The 12,137-nt window shown below is 38.7% G+C and overlaps 1 protein-coding gene across 2 annotated transcripts in view; it reads left to right on the plus strand.

Moving 5' to 3' along the window:
• PHKB (phosphorylase kinase regulatory subunit beta) overlaps positions 1 to 7,512 on the plus strand; it is a 212,907-nt gene extending 205,395 nt beyond the window's left edge. For both annotated transcript variants that reach the window (XM_008702663.2, XM_008702662.2), the window contains 4 exons: positions 754 to 883; positions 3,748 to 3,855; positions 5,846 to 5,986; positions 6,636 to 7,512. In XM_008702663.2, the coding sequence (XP_008700885.1) occupies positions 754 to 883; positions 3,748 to 3,855; positions 5,846 to 5,986; positions 6,636 to 6,773 (517 nt within the window). In that variant the 3' untranslated portion in view covers positions 6,774 to 7,512. The remainder of the gene's footprint in view (positions 1 to 753; positions 884 to 3,747; positions 3,856 to 5,845; positions 5,987 to 6,635) is intronic.
• Positions 7,513 to 12,137: the final 4,625 nt, after the last annotated feature.

Here is a 12,137-nt window from a genome sequence, read left to right on the forward strand (position 1 = left end):
TTTGGAAGAATATACTACTACGTCATTTGTGTATTCTTTCCAAATTATGCAAATTCTGCATCTTTAGCAGTGTGTGAAGGAGTAAGTATTATATCTTAAAGATGTAATACTTAATCCATGGAAATGAGAGATCTAGAATTTCGACTTATCCCTATGGTATGATTATTACAACATGTAAAATCATGTAGCTGATTTTTTAGCACTGGTACTTTGGCCATATTTAAATAGAAAAATAAATCTAAGGTTTAAAGTATAAAGTTTAAAACAAGATAATTTCACTAGGTACATAATATTTTTTGGGCCTTCATTAAATGTTTATTAAGCATCTTGCTGGGAGAGTGTATAGGAGTGATCGAGCCACACAATATCCATGCTTTCATGAGGTCACGTTTTATTGTATGTAAGGACCACATGAAGTTATTTCACAATTGGCTGCTTCTGTGTTTTTAAATGGAGCTTTTTTGCGTATTAGGAAGTCATTTGATCACATAGTAGGCAACCTTATAACTTACTAGAGAATATCATTTGCCTATTAAATTTTTTAAAATCTTGGGGATTTTCTCCATTCCTGCAAGCTCTGTTTTCACTATGAAATATTTAGTAACCTCTGTAACACATGGTAGATACGCATCAGTGATGGATTTTGGCTTTTATTGCTCACCTTATTGGAACAATTAATCTATATTGAAAGCCCTGCCCTCTATGAGGACAACCTTGCTTTTCAACTCTGAGGCATTTTCTTTTGGTCTACAGGTGTTGGCTAAACAGGCGTCAGATTGACGGGTCTTTGAATAGAACTCCTGCTGGCTTCTATGACCGAGTATGGCAGATCCTGGAGCGCACGCCCAACGGCATCATTGTAGCTGGGAAGCATTTGCCACAGGTACAGCCCCACTGTGTTTATGTCATTTAAGGGGACCTAAGGGAATAGGGAATTCTTCCCCCCTCTGCATTGCCAACAACCTTTCTGCTTATTCCATTTTCTAAGAGTATTTAAAGGAAGGGCATCCAGATCCCTGAAGGGAGGAACTACTAGAAAATAAGATACCTAATCAACTGGATTGGAAATTTTTTCCCCCAATCTGAGTTACTTTAATTTTTTAATTTTAGTGCCTCTCTATACAAAAGCCTTGCTTTACCAAATGGATATTTTGCTTAAAAGTTGTATTTAATCAAAAATTTCTTGTATTATTATATTTCAAATGTTTCAGGGAAGCTCTGTGTCTAAAGGAACCATATGGCCAAACCTTTTGCCAAGCAGCTGTCCTTCTTTTGTTTATTTATTAGTGAAGTTAGGCTTTCTTATGTTGGCATTAATATGAATGCTGGTATTCCAAGTGATAGTGGGCCAGTGCTGGGGAACCTCACAAACAATAAAACATACATTCAAAAGACAGAACCAAATCAGACCCAAGAAGCCAGGTGACTTAGTAATGCTGTGGGTAAGGAAATGACTGTGAATTTCGGTGAATGTGAAAATTGTAATAACTTTTTAGATCATAGATAATCACTTTAATTTACTCAAGATATAACTTAGCTTTGATCCAAATGAATTAGTGCCCCCTCCTTAAGATGGTTTCCCAAGTTATATAAACTGGCCTGCTTCTTTGGTTTGGTTATTTTACTTAATACTGACATCTAACTCATTCTGCTTATACACAAACAAGAATAACTAGGCCTTTTGGAAACGGAGTACCGTATTTGTTTTAATTGTTGAAACGTCAACCAAATTATTTTTGATGAAGGTCCTTATTCAAATATAGTATTCTTAAACATACATGCCCACACTCATTGTGTTTATATGTACACAGTATTTCTGGAAGGAACCACAAGACACTGGTAGCATTCTTTTCTTTGCCTTGGGGAAGGGAATTGTGGTTTGAGGGCACAGAGTGGGCTTTTCACTGAAAACCTTTTTTAACCATTCAGGTTTGAACTATGTGAATCTATTACTTATTTTTAAAAATGAATAAGAACTGTTAAAAGTATTCTTTATACTATTCACAGACTGTCGAGTGGTTGTATTTGGTTGTCAGTATAAGAGCTCCGTCCCTCTCCCAGATGCTCTGTGACCATCATATGGGGCAGCACTGTCTCCTGTGAGCGGAGAACAGGCCTCCATTATTCCTGCTCTGCTTCTGCTAGGCCTCCTGTCTGCATACAGCGGACTATGGCAACCTTTTGTTAGCTGCTTTCCCAGGCCCTGCTAATAGCTACCAGATTTTCATTTAATTGTCTGACTGCCCAGGCCACTTATATTTTGTATCCTCTTTGCTAACAAAAATAACAACAGATGCATGTTAAGTATTTTTATGTGCCAGGCACTTGTCTAAGTGCTCCTGTAGTCCTCACAATGCTCATTTGAGGTACGTACTTTATTATTCCCACTTGATAGATGAGGAAACTGAGGCACAGCTAACTGATTAGCTTAGGAAGTAGTTGACCCTGAGTGTGACTCCTATCCCCTCCCCATCCCTGGTAATTTGACTTCTAAGCCTTTTGTCTTAATTTCTCTGCTATACTGCCTGCCGTGAGGTCTTCCAGAGAGTGGGAAGTAGAGCAAGCTTGATGTCTCTTTTCTAGGTTTATCATAGTTGCACAGTAGCCAGGTTGACTTTTCAAATGAGATCTGTTAAAAGGAAATTGGTATGAAACCATGACAGGGTTTTTCTTTCCTTCTGTAGCCCTACTAATCCCATTGCTAGACATCTAAAGAATTGTAATTACTGTGTTTAGCCCCTGGACTTCACTGTCCCCCAACTAGGTACTACCCGTAAACATTAATAAAATGTTAGATTGTATTGAACATAGAATACAATAGATGGACCATATCGAATTATAGAGCTGATGCATTACTATACCAGGTTGAACACATATGCTGTCATTTGATTTCAAGGGGACATTCCTGCTGGGTCCCATTTGGAATAGTAAGTAGATACACATTGTTCTGAGGCTGCGATTAAGTTCACTGTAAATCATCATTGAGGTGGAAGCAAATAAATATGACTCATCATCTCTGCATCTCTGGTAATAAGTCTGGTGACTCCATCTGCTTTCCATCATACAGACCTAACATTTAGAGTCTTCTCTTCAATCCTTTGACGGTTAGCCACCATGCCCAGATTTGGGTTTACATTTGGATTTGAGTTTATTTGCTGCTTTCATTTGGTTTGCGAAAAGTGAATGGAAGACTATACAATATTCTTATTTTAAATGAAATAGAAAGGGTAGAATAAGTTCTTTCAGTTTTGCTTCTTTTTCTGTATTTTCTTGCCATTTCTACATGCAACGTTGTTTTTGCTTATTTGTATGCATTTTTATGCTGCCAGCTCAGAAAGGACCTGCCACAGAAATGATGTAAACTCAATATCAAGTGACTTACATGCTAATGTCTGACAGCAAGCGTAGCTTCTTGTGTTAATTCTGAAAGCAGTATGTATTCTGTTTGTTGTCTCAATTTCTCGCTGTTCCTTTTGTGTGTTGAAGTGGATTTCCAATCTAGTCCCTTTCCCTTAACATTTGTATAGTGGAGATAACTACTGAAAAAAGGAGGTTTAATTTATCACAATAGTCAGCTGGTTGGCTTCAGTAGTTTGACATATATAAAATCCAGTCATATAGCAGAAAGTGCTCCCTAAGGTTTTATAGAACCTGAAAAAGGTTATTGATTAGAAAATGAAATTCCTCTATTAAGTGGGAACCATAGCATAACAATGCAGCATGTTAATATTGAGTTATTTTTTTCAGCAACCAACCCTGTCAGATATGACCATGTATGAGATGAATTTCTCTCTCCTTGTTGAAGACATGTTGGGAAATATCGACCAGCCAAAGTACAGACAGATTGTTGTGGAGGTTTGTATTTAGAAATGCAGATTGCTGGAGAAGTGCTTTCTATCTGCTCCCTGAAAACTAACATAAAGGAAACTGCTCAAGAGAGACCAGGAATTCCACTCCTTACCTAACCCGGATCTCCTCTAGTTGCCTCTTAGACAATATGGCCATCCTTGACCCAAGTCAAGGTACATGAGCAATTCAAACATCTTAAACCCTTCAGTGTGGAAAGACTGCCCAGCTTTTTCAGTCACACGCTCACCCCTCAACAACAAGTGCATTAACACCACTAAAAACAGAGGTAGTGGCCTTTTCCTATTTGCTTTAATTTCAGGGTTTTGTTTTATTTTTTTTTTCTGTTTACAGAAATAGTGCACGACTATTATAGAAAGTTTTAATAGTTCAGAAAATTATAGAAAAGAAAGCAAAAAAAATTTCTCCACACCCACTAGCAATAGATCATCAGTGTCGATATTTTGAGGGACATCTTTCCAAACATCTCTCTGTGAACAGAGAAGACATGTAATTTTGTGCTATATCATTTTATATAAAGTTAAATGCTAAAATACACACACACACAGGTGCATGGTGTGTACACGTGCTCTTCTGCCATTTTAAAACATTATACCAAATATGGAGAGAATTCCCATAATGAATGGATTTAACATATAGCACATCTTCACTTTGTCTCTTTCTCTGGGAATGTCTCCATCAGCCTGTGTTTCTTGTGGGTGGGTAATATGTCTGACTGAGGCAGAAGCTCTCAGTAAGTGCTGGATCTGGCACCTGAAATCCAGTCAGAGTTGAGTGAGATTCAGTCTTACCTCAGATGTGCCAGAATTTAGAGATAGTATCAGCCAATCAGTTTCATAACATGTGGGGATGAGGCAGCCTGGGGTCAGGAAGAGATGGGGTTATCGGAAGGGTGAACGCCTTTCTTGTGATGTTAGCCATTCATTGTCTAATGCCCAGCATCTGGGACCTACCATGGACATGGAGGTCCTTCTTGTTGATAAATGAAGATCATTTGCAGAAGAAATTTTTCTTTAGAACTAGAGCAGAACTTCATATTCTCCTGGCTAAAGCCCTCTCGAAGATCTCCCACATTGTGACACCTGGACTTTTTCTGGAAGTGTTTCCTTTGGATCTTTCAGGTTCTGTTTTGGAAGCATTTGGAGAAAGTACAGTCAGGAAAACTCCCAAACTGGGAATGATGAAGTCTTTTTTCCTGTTCCACGTACAAAGAAGGAGCCATAATCACATTGGAAAGTCTTTACCAAGCATTGTATACTCAGACACAATCTTTGTGTCTAACAGTTGGTCATCTAAAGTGGAGGTTACTACTTAGGGTGAATATATGAGATGGCCAAACAATAGGATGATGCATTAAACTAAGATATGCAGACCAAGTAGTACTCAGACCATAAAGTGGTCAGAGTTAGGTGTATTTTTTAAAACATAACCATCCCCTGAGAAACACTATGATGTCACAGAATTATACTCATTTTGGGGTCCTGGGCTCCAAGTCATTCGATCGTGAGCCTAGATCCAGAGTCTCCACTGAACTCACCTGCCTTCTTTGGCTTTGTTGCTTACCACCTCTTCTCGGGCAGCCTCTGCTCCACTGGACACCGGTTTTGGTGTCTTGCCAACAAGGACTAATGCCCAAAAGCCAGAAAGTTCAGACACTTTGGGCCAAGAGAGCAGTATGTACTGTAGACAGGGTTGGGAAAATCATCCTTCTTATTTCATTTAAGTGACCTAAAAACATTTCTGTACAGCTACAAAGATATACACAATGAAAAAAATGTGCGGTTTCCAAACAGAACTTAACGCTGCTAATGTGCAAGATTAGAAGGATTCCATTCGCAACGATCCTAGTCAGTCATTGTACAGAACACACTGTGGAATTCCAGGGTCCTCCATCAATCTGAGTAAAGAACGAAAACATGTCCAGACTGTGTTGCTTTTATGGTTCATGTAATTGGCTTTCAACATCTGTCTCTTCTAGTTACTAATGGTTGTATCCATTGTACTGGAAAGAAATCCTGAGCTAGAATTTCAGGACAAAGTAGATCTAGACAAACTGGTGAAAGAAGCATTTCATGAATTTCAAAAAGACGAGAGTCGACTAAAGGAAGTTGAAAAACAAGTAAGTAGAGAAAAGAGCTTCTTGTAGAATTTTTCATTGTCTCAACTCTTCAAAATATCCCTAATCTCTTCTCATTTAACTTACAAAACAGATTTGTAGAGTGCAAAATGGAGTACTTGAGGGCAGGGAGAAGTCTGACTTATTCGAGAAATTAGTGGTACTTTTTAGTTAATTACTAGTCAGTTCAGCTGTGAAGCTCTGACTAAAAAGAAAACTGGGAAGACATAAATTTCCTTTATACAGTTAGCAGTTAAAATGTGTTTTATCAGAGAGGAGCCATAGATTCCAGAAGGCTGTAAAATTAAATTCTGGGGAGGATGGGAATGCGTAACAGGCTACATTCGTGCTGTGTGTACTACCTAATATAGTCCCTTCCAGGCTCTCTGTTTAATATTTTATGTTCATCTGTAAAAAGGTTCCCTAAGTAAATAAAAATTATCAGCAAAGAGGAGAATACTAAAAATGTCTGTCTTTGTTTTATATGCTGAGAAGATGCCTTAGGAAAATGAAAGAAAACCTCAAGAAGGTTCTGTTTTCCACGAGGAAATCTTTCTGTGAATTTATTTTTCCCCCTAGGCTGACAGTGATTTTACCTGTCAACTCTTTACAAACAAAAATCAAATCACTTGCTTACTGTTTTCCTTTGTAGGATGACATGACTTCCTTTTACAACACTCCCCCACTGGGAAAAAGAGGAACATGCAGCTATTTGACAAAGGTTGTGATGAATTTGCTGCTGGAAGGAGAAGTCAAACCAAGCAATGATGACCCATGTCTGGTTAGCTAGTGAGGAAGGTGTAAGAGGCTCTGTTGAGACACGTTTTCTAGAAGTGTGTTAAGTTTTGTGTTGAAGCTTAGTTCAGGCTGCCATTAATGTATGGACTGGTTTGTTGGTGAGGTGGTTGCCATACCCTTGGCAGTTACTAGACCTCTAGGACACCATAGTCAATCTAATGGTAAGAAATGCTTTAACTAAGTGGAAAAAAGTTCCCATGATTATTATGCCAACTACAATAATAATCTTTACTGAATGATAGAAATAGTTAATGAATTGAAAGTTCGCCACTGCATGTTTTATGATCAAATAACTCATCGAAATGAATCTTTGCTCTTTGGACTAAATTACCAACTTTCAGCCATTAAAATGAATTTGCCAGCTAGAAATGCATACAGAAAACGAAAAGACAGTGAAAGAAGGGTGAACTTAACTTGGTGGCATTGTCATACTAGAAAAAAAATATTAAAATCATAAAAGCAAATCTGCCAGCTAATGTTTTGATTCTCAGAAACTGCATTGTTGATAATATTTTAGTATACAGAGCTGTTGTACAATTTTTACCTTGTAAACATGACTGTGGTTTTGTAGGGGTTGGGCTAAAATACAATGTCATCTACAACTGATCAGACATTTTCTTTGAGCTCCTGTTAAAAACATGGCATGTGTAAGATTGTTCAGAAGTATGGACTGTTAACCTAGTTTGTACTAGTAAAAACAAAGTTGAAAATCATTAAATTTTATTTCTGAATTAATGAATATATCTGGACACATTTTTTATTCTCCTGTCCACAATATTAAGTCTATTACTCCTGAATATTTTCAGCTTAACTGATCTGGAGACAGAGTGGAAGAGAACCTATGGTATCTACCATTACACATATTTTGCTACCAAATTTACTTAAGCAAACTTTAATAAAAATAGAAAATAGATTAAACATTAAAGTTTTATGAATCCTGACTGAATGTTACAGTACAGCCCATTAGTTTGAGCCATGGACCAAAAACTCAGAGTCATTTTTCTGACCAGTCTTATTGTGGAGTATAACTTGAGAAGTCAAACTTGCTATGTAAAGGATGCAGCCCATTTGTAGAGTTTTGAAAGGATCTAGGAAACATAGGACAAGCGGCTTCAGTTACAAGTCAAATTGACATCAAATAAATGGATGTGTGAGCACATGGAAAAGTCTGCAGAGTCAGACACATTTCTTATAACTTTGAGGTGTCCTGCCTGGATCTTGTGTAAGAAACCATCTATGCGCTGTTTGGCAAAATTGAGAAGAATGAGGTAAAATCTGACCTTACAGAACATCTTAAGGAGAGGGATAGGACAAGGAGAGAATTACTTGATAAATTAAGTTTATGAAAACATAGTAATGAACCTAGTTCCTAAAACAAGCATAAAAAAAACTTAGACTTGAAGCCTGTGGAGAATTGGGGACTGATGCTTCATAGCTGGAGAAACTGGAAATAAAGAGAAAAAAACCCTTGGACTATTTAATATTTGCTGAAATCTAGAGGAAAGTAAACTGTGTTGTATTTTTAAGAATTTTTAAAAAGTCTGATAAGCTAAGCAAAGTTGCCAGAAACCTGTCACTGTCTTTATGGAAATCACACATCAAATGCAAATAAATATTTGCCGAATGAGTTTTCGTTTCCTACTTAAATGCTGCATATGCAGGATTCTGGTTTTCCCATGCTGCTGAAGGCATTCAGGGTCTGTGGCATATGTACCAACTTTGTGTTTCGATGAAATTCAAACTTTATTGTACTGAAAGATACGTTGGGATCAGCAAACCTTGATGTACACCTGCACGGAAGCCAATGTCTGTTTTCTGGCTAAAAAAGCAAAACATAGTAAGAATTAGAACACAGAACTCGTATGAATTTTAGAAGTCCCATTTGGCCTACAGAGCCAAAATGTTTTAACAGCTGTACTAGAGACTGACTGAAAATATTAGCACATTCATCCAGGCATGACAAGGTTTAAGTCTGATTTAAAGCTTCTTCTATCACAATGGCAGATTCACTGTGTAAGTTTATTGTACAAGCAACGTCTGTTGGAAACTCCTGACTGAATATCAAATTCAACTACATTTCCAGAGCTATCATTTTAGGAAACATGGTGTTTTCCAGATTTCCTTCCATTTTATTTAAGTCTGAAACAGTCATATTTCAATTTAAAAAAATCAGAGTGTGGGATCCTCTTGATGTCATCTTCAATATGTGATAAACTTGCGGTGCCTTATGGACACCAAATAACATTTATAGGACACCTGAATAAATTTAGCTTTTCGCCAGAACTCTAAAGAGTAGGTTCAGACGTGGTTGTAGCCCGTCTTGAGCATGCATGTTAAATAGATGGCATATAAAAGCAGAGAAGTCGATACAGTATGACCACACACTTACAGCAGCACAGAGAGACCACGTTTAAATCAAGGAGAGGCTTTAAGTAGCATGGTAGTATGCAGCCAGATCACAAAACTACTCTATTTCAGAAACTAGAAACATGAATGAAAAATGAGGGAGGAAGGATCAGCAAAACAAAACCAGCAGCATTCAAACAGAAGCAGCAGTACAGCCTCCTACCGTAAACTCCATAAAGCAGCAGGAAGACAAAAGACTCACTGGGATTTGTATTTGGCTCCTATACTCTGGCCTCCCGGAAGCTATACAGGGTGAGGACAAGGTCAGTAGATAAATTATGAAAAACCTAATGCATTTTGAGGGAATCAGATGAGTGTTGAGTCAGCGTCTAGGGGAAAAAGACAGTGTCCTTCCAGGGTAGAAGTCCTTCCCCCACCACATATACCACCATCGGCATTATTCTTCAGCAGGGCTGCTGCCAGCCCACATGACATCTGTGTGAGTTAGAAAAAGGCACCCTTTCTGGGCACACTCGGCCCCGTGGGCACAGGGTTAGGCACCTTTGTGCCAAGAAAAAGGTCCTTTCGCTGAACAGATACAACCCCATACCAGGACATGTGGCTTAGAGAGCCAAGTGTAAAATGGATTTCAGCCCCCTGTTGCTCTCTTCACTGGGCACTGCCACGGTCGTGCTCCCCAAGGGAGGAAATCACTATTGGGAGTAGCCGTTTGATTTTTCATCTGGGAGGGAGGTAGACGAGGAGCAAGGGTGACCACAATCCCCTAGAACCAATTATCTACAACAACAGTCTGATAACAGGTACTGCAGACTTGTGTCCTATTGCCCGAGAGGGGGCTTATGGGCAGTGGTGATTGGATTCGGTGACTACCTTTTTTTTCTGAAGTTTTGTTTTAACGCTGTGAGGCCTGAGTTCATTCTGCCCAATCAAGGGCCTCCTGTTTCCCAGGACAGTGGCTTACAGTGTGAGACCGTTCCCCCTAACAGGGTAAACGTTGGCGTGTGTTATTGCCCGAGAAGGAGGGGCTCAGCTGGAAGCACCTAGGAGAGAACAAAAGAGTTCAGGTTGGGAAGAGGTTCAGAAGACCACCCACACCATATCTGGGTACCCACAAAGTTGCTTTGCTGATCATGAGAAAGATGGAAAGAAGCTGCCTGTAAACTGTGTAAAAATACGATAGGAAAAAAGGAATAGACCTAGAATTCATTCTGAGTATACATCCTCCACAACAAATGCCCTACACTCTAAAATAAATTAAAGAGAAAAGGAATTGATGACAGAAGAAAGCAAAGACAAAATAAGACAATGAGAAAGAAAAATAGAGTTGAGGCAACAAGTTTCATAAATTAGAAACAGCAAAGAACGAAAAATACATAGCTGAAAACTGACTTGCTGACAGGGAAAGCTTGAGATAATTCAGTCAAATACTGAGCATCAGCTATGTGCTGGACACTGTTCTGGCTTGGTAATGGGGAAAAAAGATAAATTTCCTCTCACGGAGCTTATGTTCTAGTTGGTGTTGGGAACACGGGTGACACATGGTAATAAATGCTATGAAGAAAAATGAGACAGGAGGGGGGAGGGGAAGAGTGACAAACATCAGTTTTCCTGTGGTTATGGAAGGTCTCTGATACAGTGGTAGTTTCATAAGAGAGATAATCAGACTAAATGCTGATGGAAAACGATAGAGATGGGAGTGGACAATGTTGGTCCAACATAATTGGTACAGAAGGCTGCGTTGACACAGAAGGAAAAAAAATCAAAGATATAAAGTTTTCCCTAAATAAGGAAGAACTAAATCTACAGGTAAAGAGAACACATCATGTTCCAGAAAAATTTGATACAAAATGAGCAACACTGAATCATCTTGGAGAAGTTAAGCCCACAAAACCCATCATCTTCTAGGGTTCAACTTCTCCACGCCAGTTCAATGTCACACAATCAGTGTGACCTAAGACTTTTTTCCCAGCCAGTTGTAAAGGCAAAGAATTCTTCAATACACAGTAACTCAGGAATCATAATACCGTGAATCTTTCTTGAAAATAATACTTGACTAAACCCAGTCAGCCAAGAGAATCAATGTGAATAGTGCAGTAATAGAGAAAACACAATAAATACATAAGAACTACTCATAAATGATTAATCCATTAAAATATTAATAGTAACAACAATGCGATTTACAGTTATAGAAAAGAATGTAAAGGTGACTTGAAAGAAAAACTTAGCAATTTAAAATGATGTAATTAATGGGCTAGGACAGAAAGCTGAGAGCTGGCAGACAAAACTCAGTAGGGGCTGAGAAGGCGTTATAAGTGAGCTAATTTCTTTGTTTTCCACAGCAAGGAGTATTATTCACTTCATTTTTTAAAGTTAATAAATCAAGAAATACAGTTTTTTTTTAAAGTTTACTGTTTGAAATACAAGTAATTTTAAATTACCACAAGATGTCGGGGAGGAGGGGTGGTATTCAGAAAATTGACCATACAGCACAAGACAGAAAACAAAATGACAGTCCCTGGATCCCTTGTAACTGCGGCTCTCCGCTTTACCGTCAGACAACATTTAATTAAAAGCAACAAAGCATTAAATCTGTAACTAGAACACACATGGCCTAAATCTATATACGAAACAAAATATCATCATGGCAGAAATTGCTGGACATCTGTCAAGATCCATTCTCCACTTCCATAGTAACAGAATTATAGCTGGGCATATATGGATGCTCCAATGTACCACACATTGTATTATCTCTCACGGAGCATGGGTTTGTGACCTCAGTGGAATGCTCTCCAGTGGGTTGTGAGCAGAAATAGTGACTGCCACTTGTAGGCCTGGTCCATAAACCTCCCTGCTTGCCCGCCCTGTGCTCTCCCTCCATTCCCGCGGGCTGGGATGACAATGCGCGAGGTGAATGTGGTAGCCGTTTGTGGACGACGGCCAAACTGCCTCAGTGTCAGCTCCCGACTAACAGTGAGGCAGCCTCTATCCC

The sequence above is a fragment of the Ursus maritimus genome, unplaced genomic scaffold (assembly GCF_017311325.1).
Source record: "Ursus maritimus isolate PB19 unplaced genomic scaffold, ASM1731132v1 scaffold_19, whole genome shotgun sequence".
In the NCBI taxonomy this organism is placed as follows: Eukaryota; Metazoa; Chordata; class Mammalia; order Carnivora; family Ursidae; genus Ursus; species Ursus maritimus.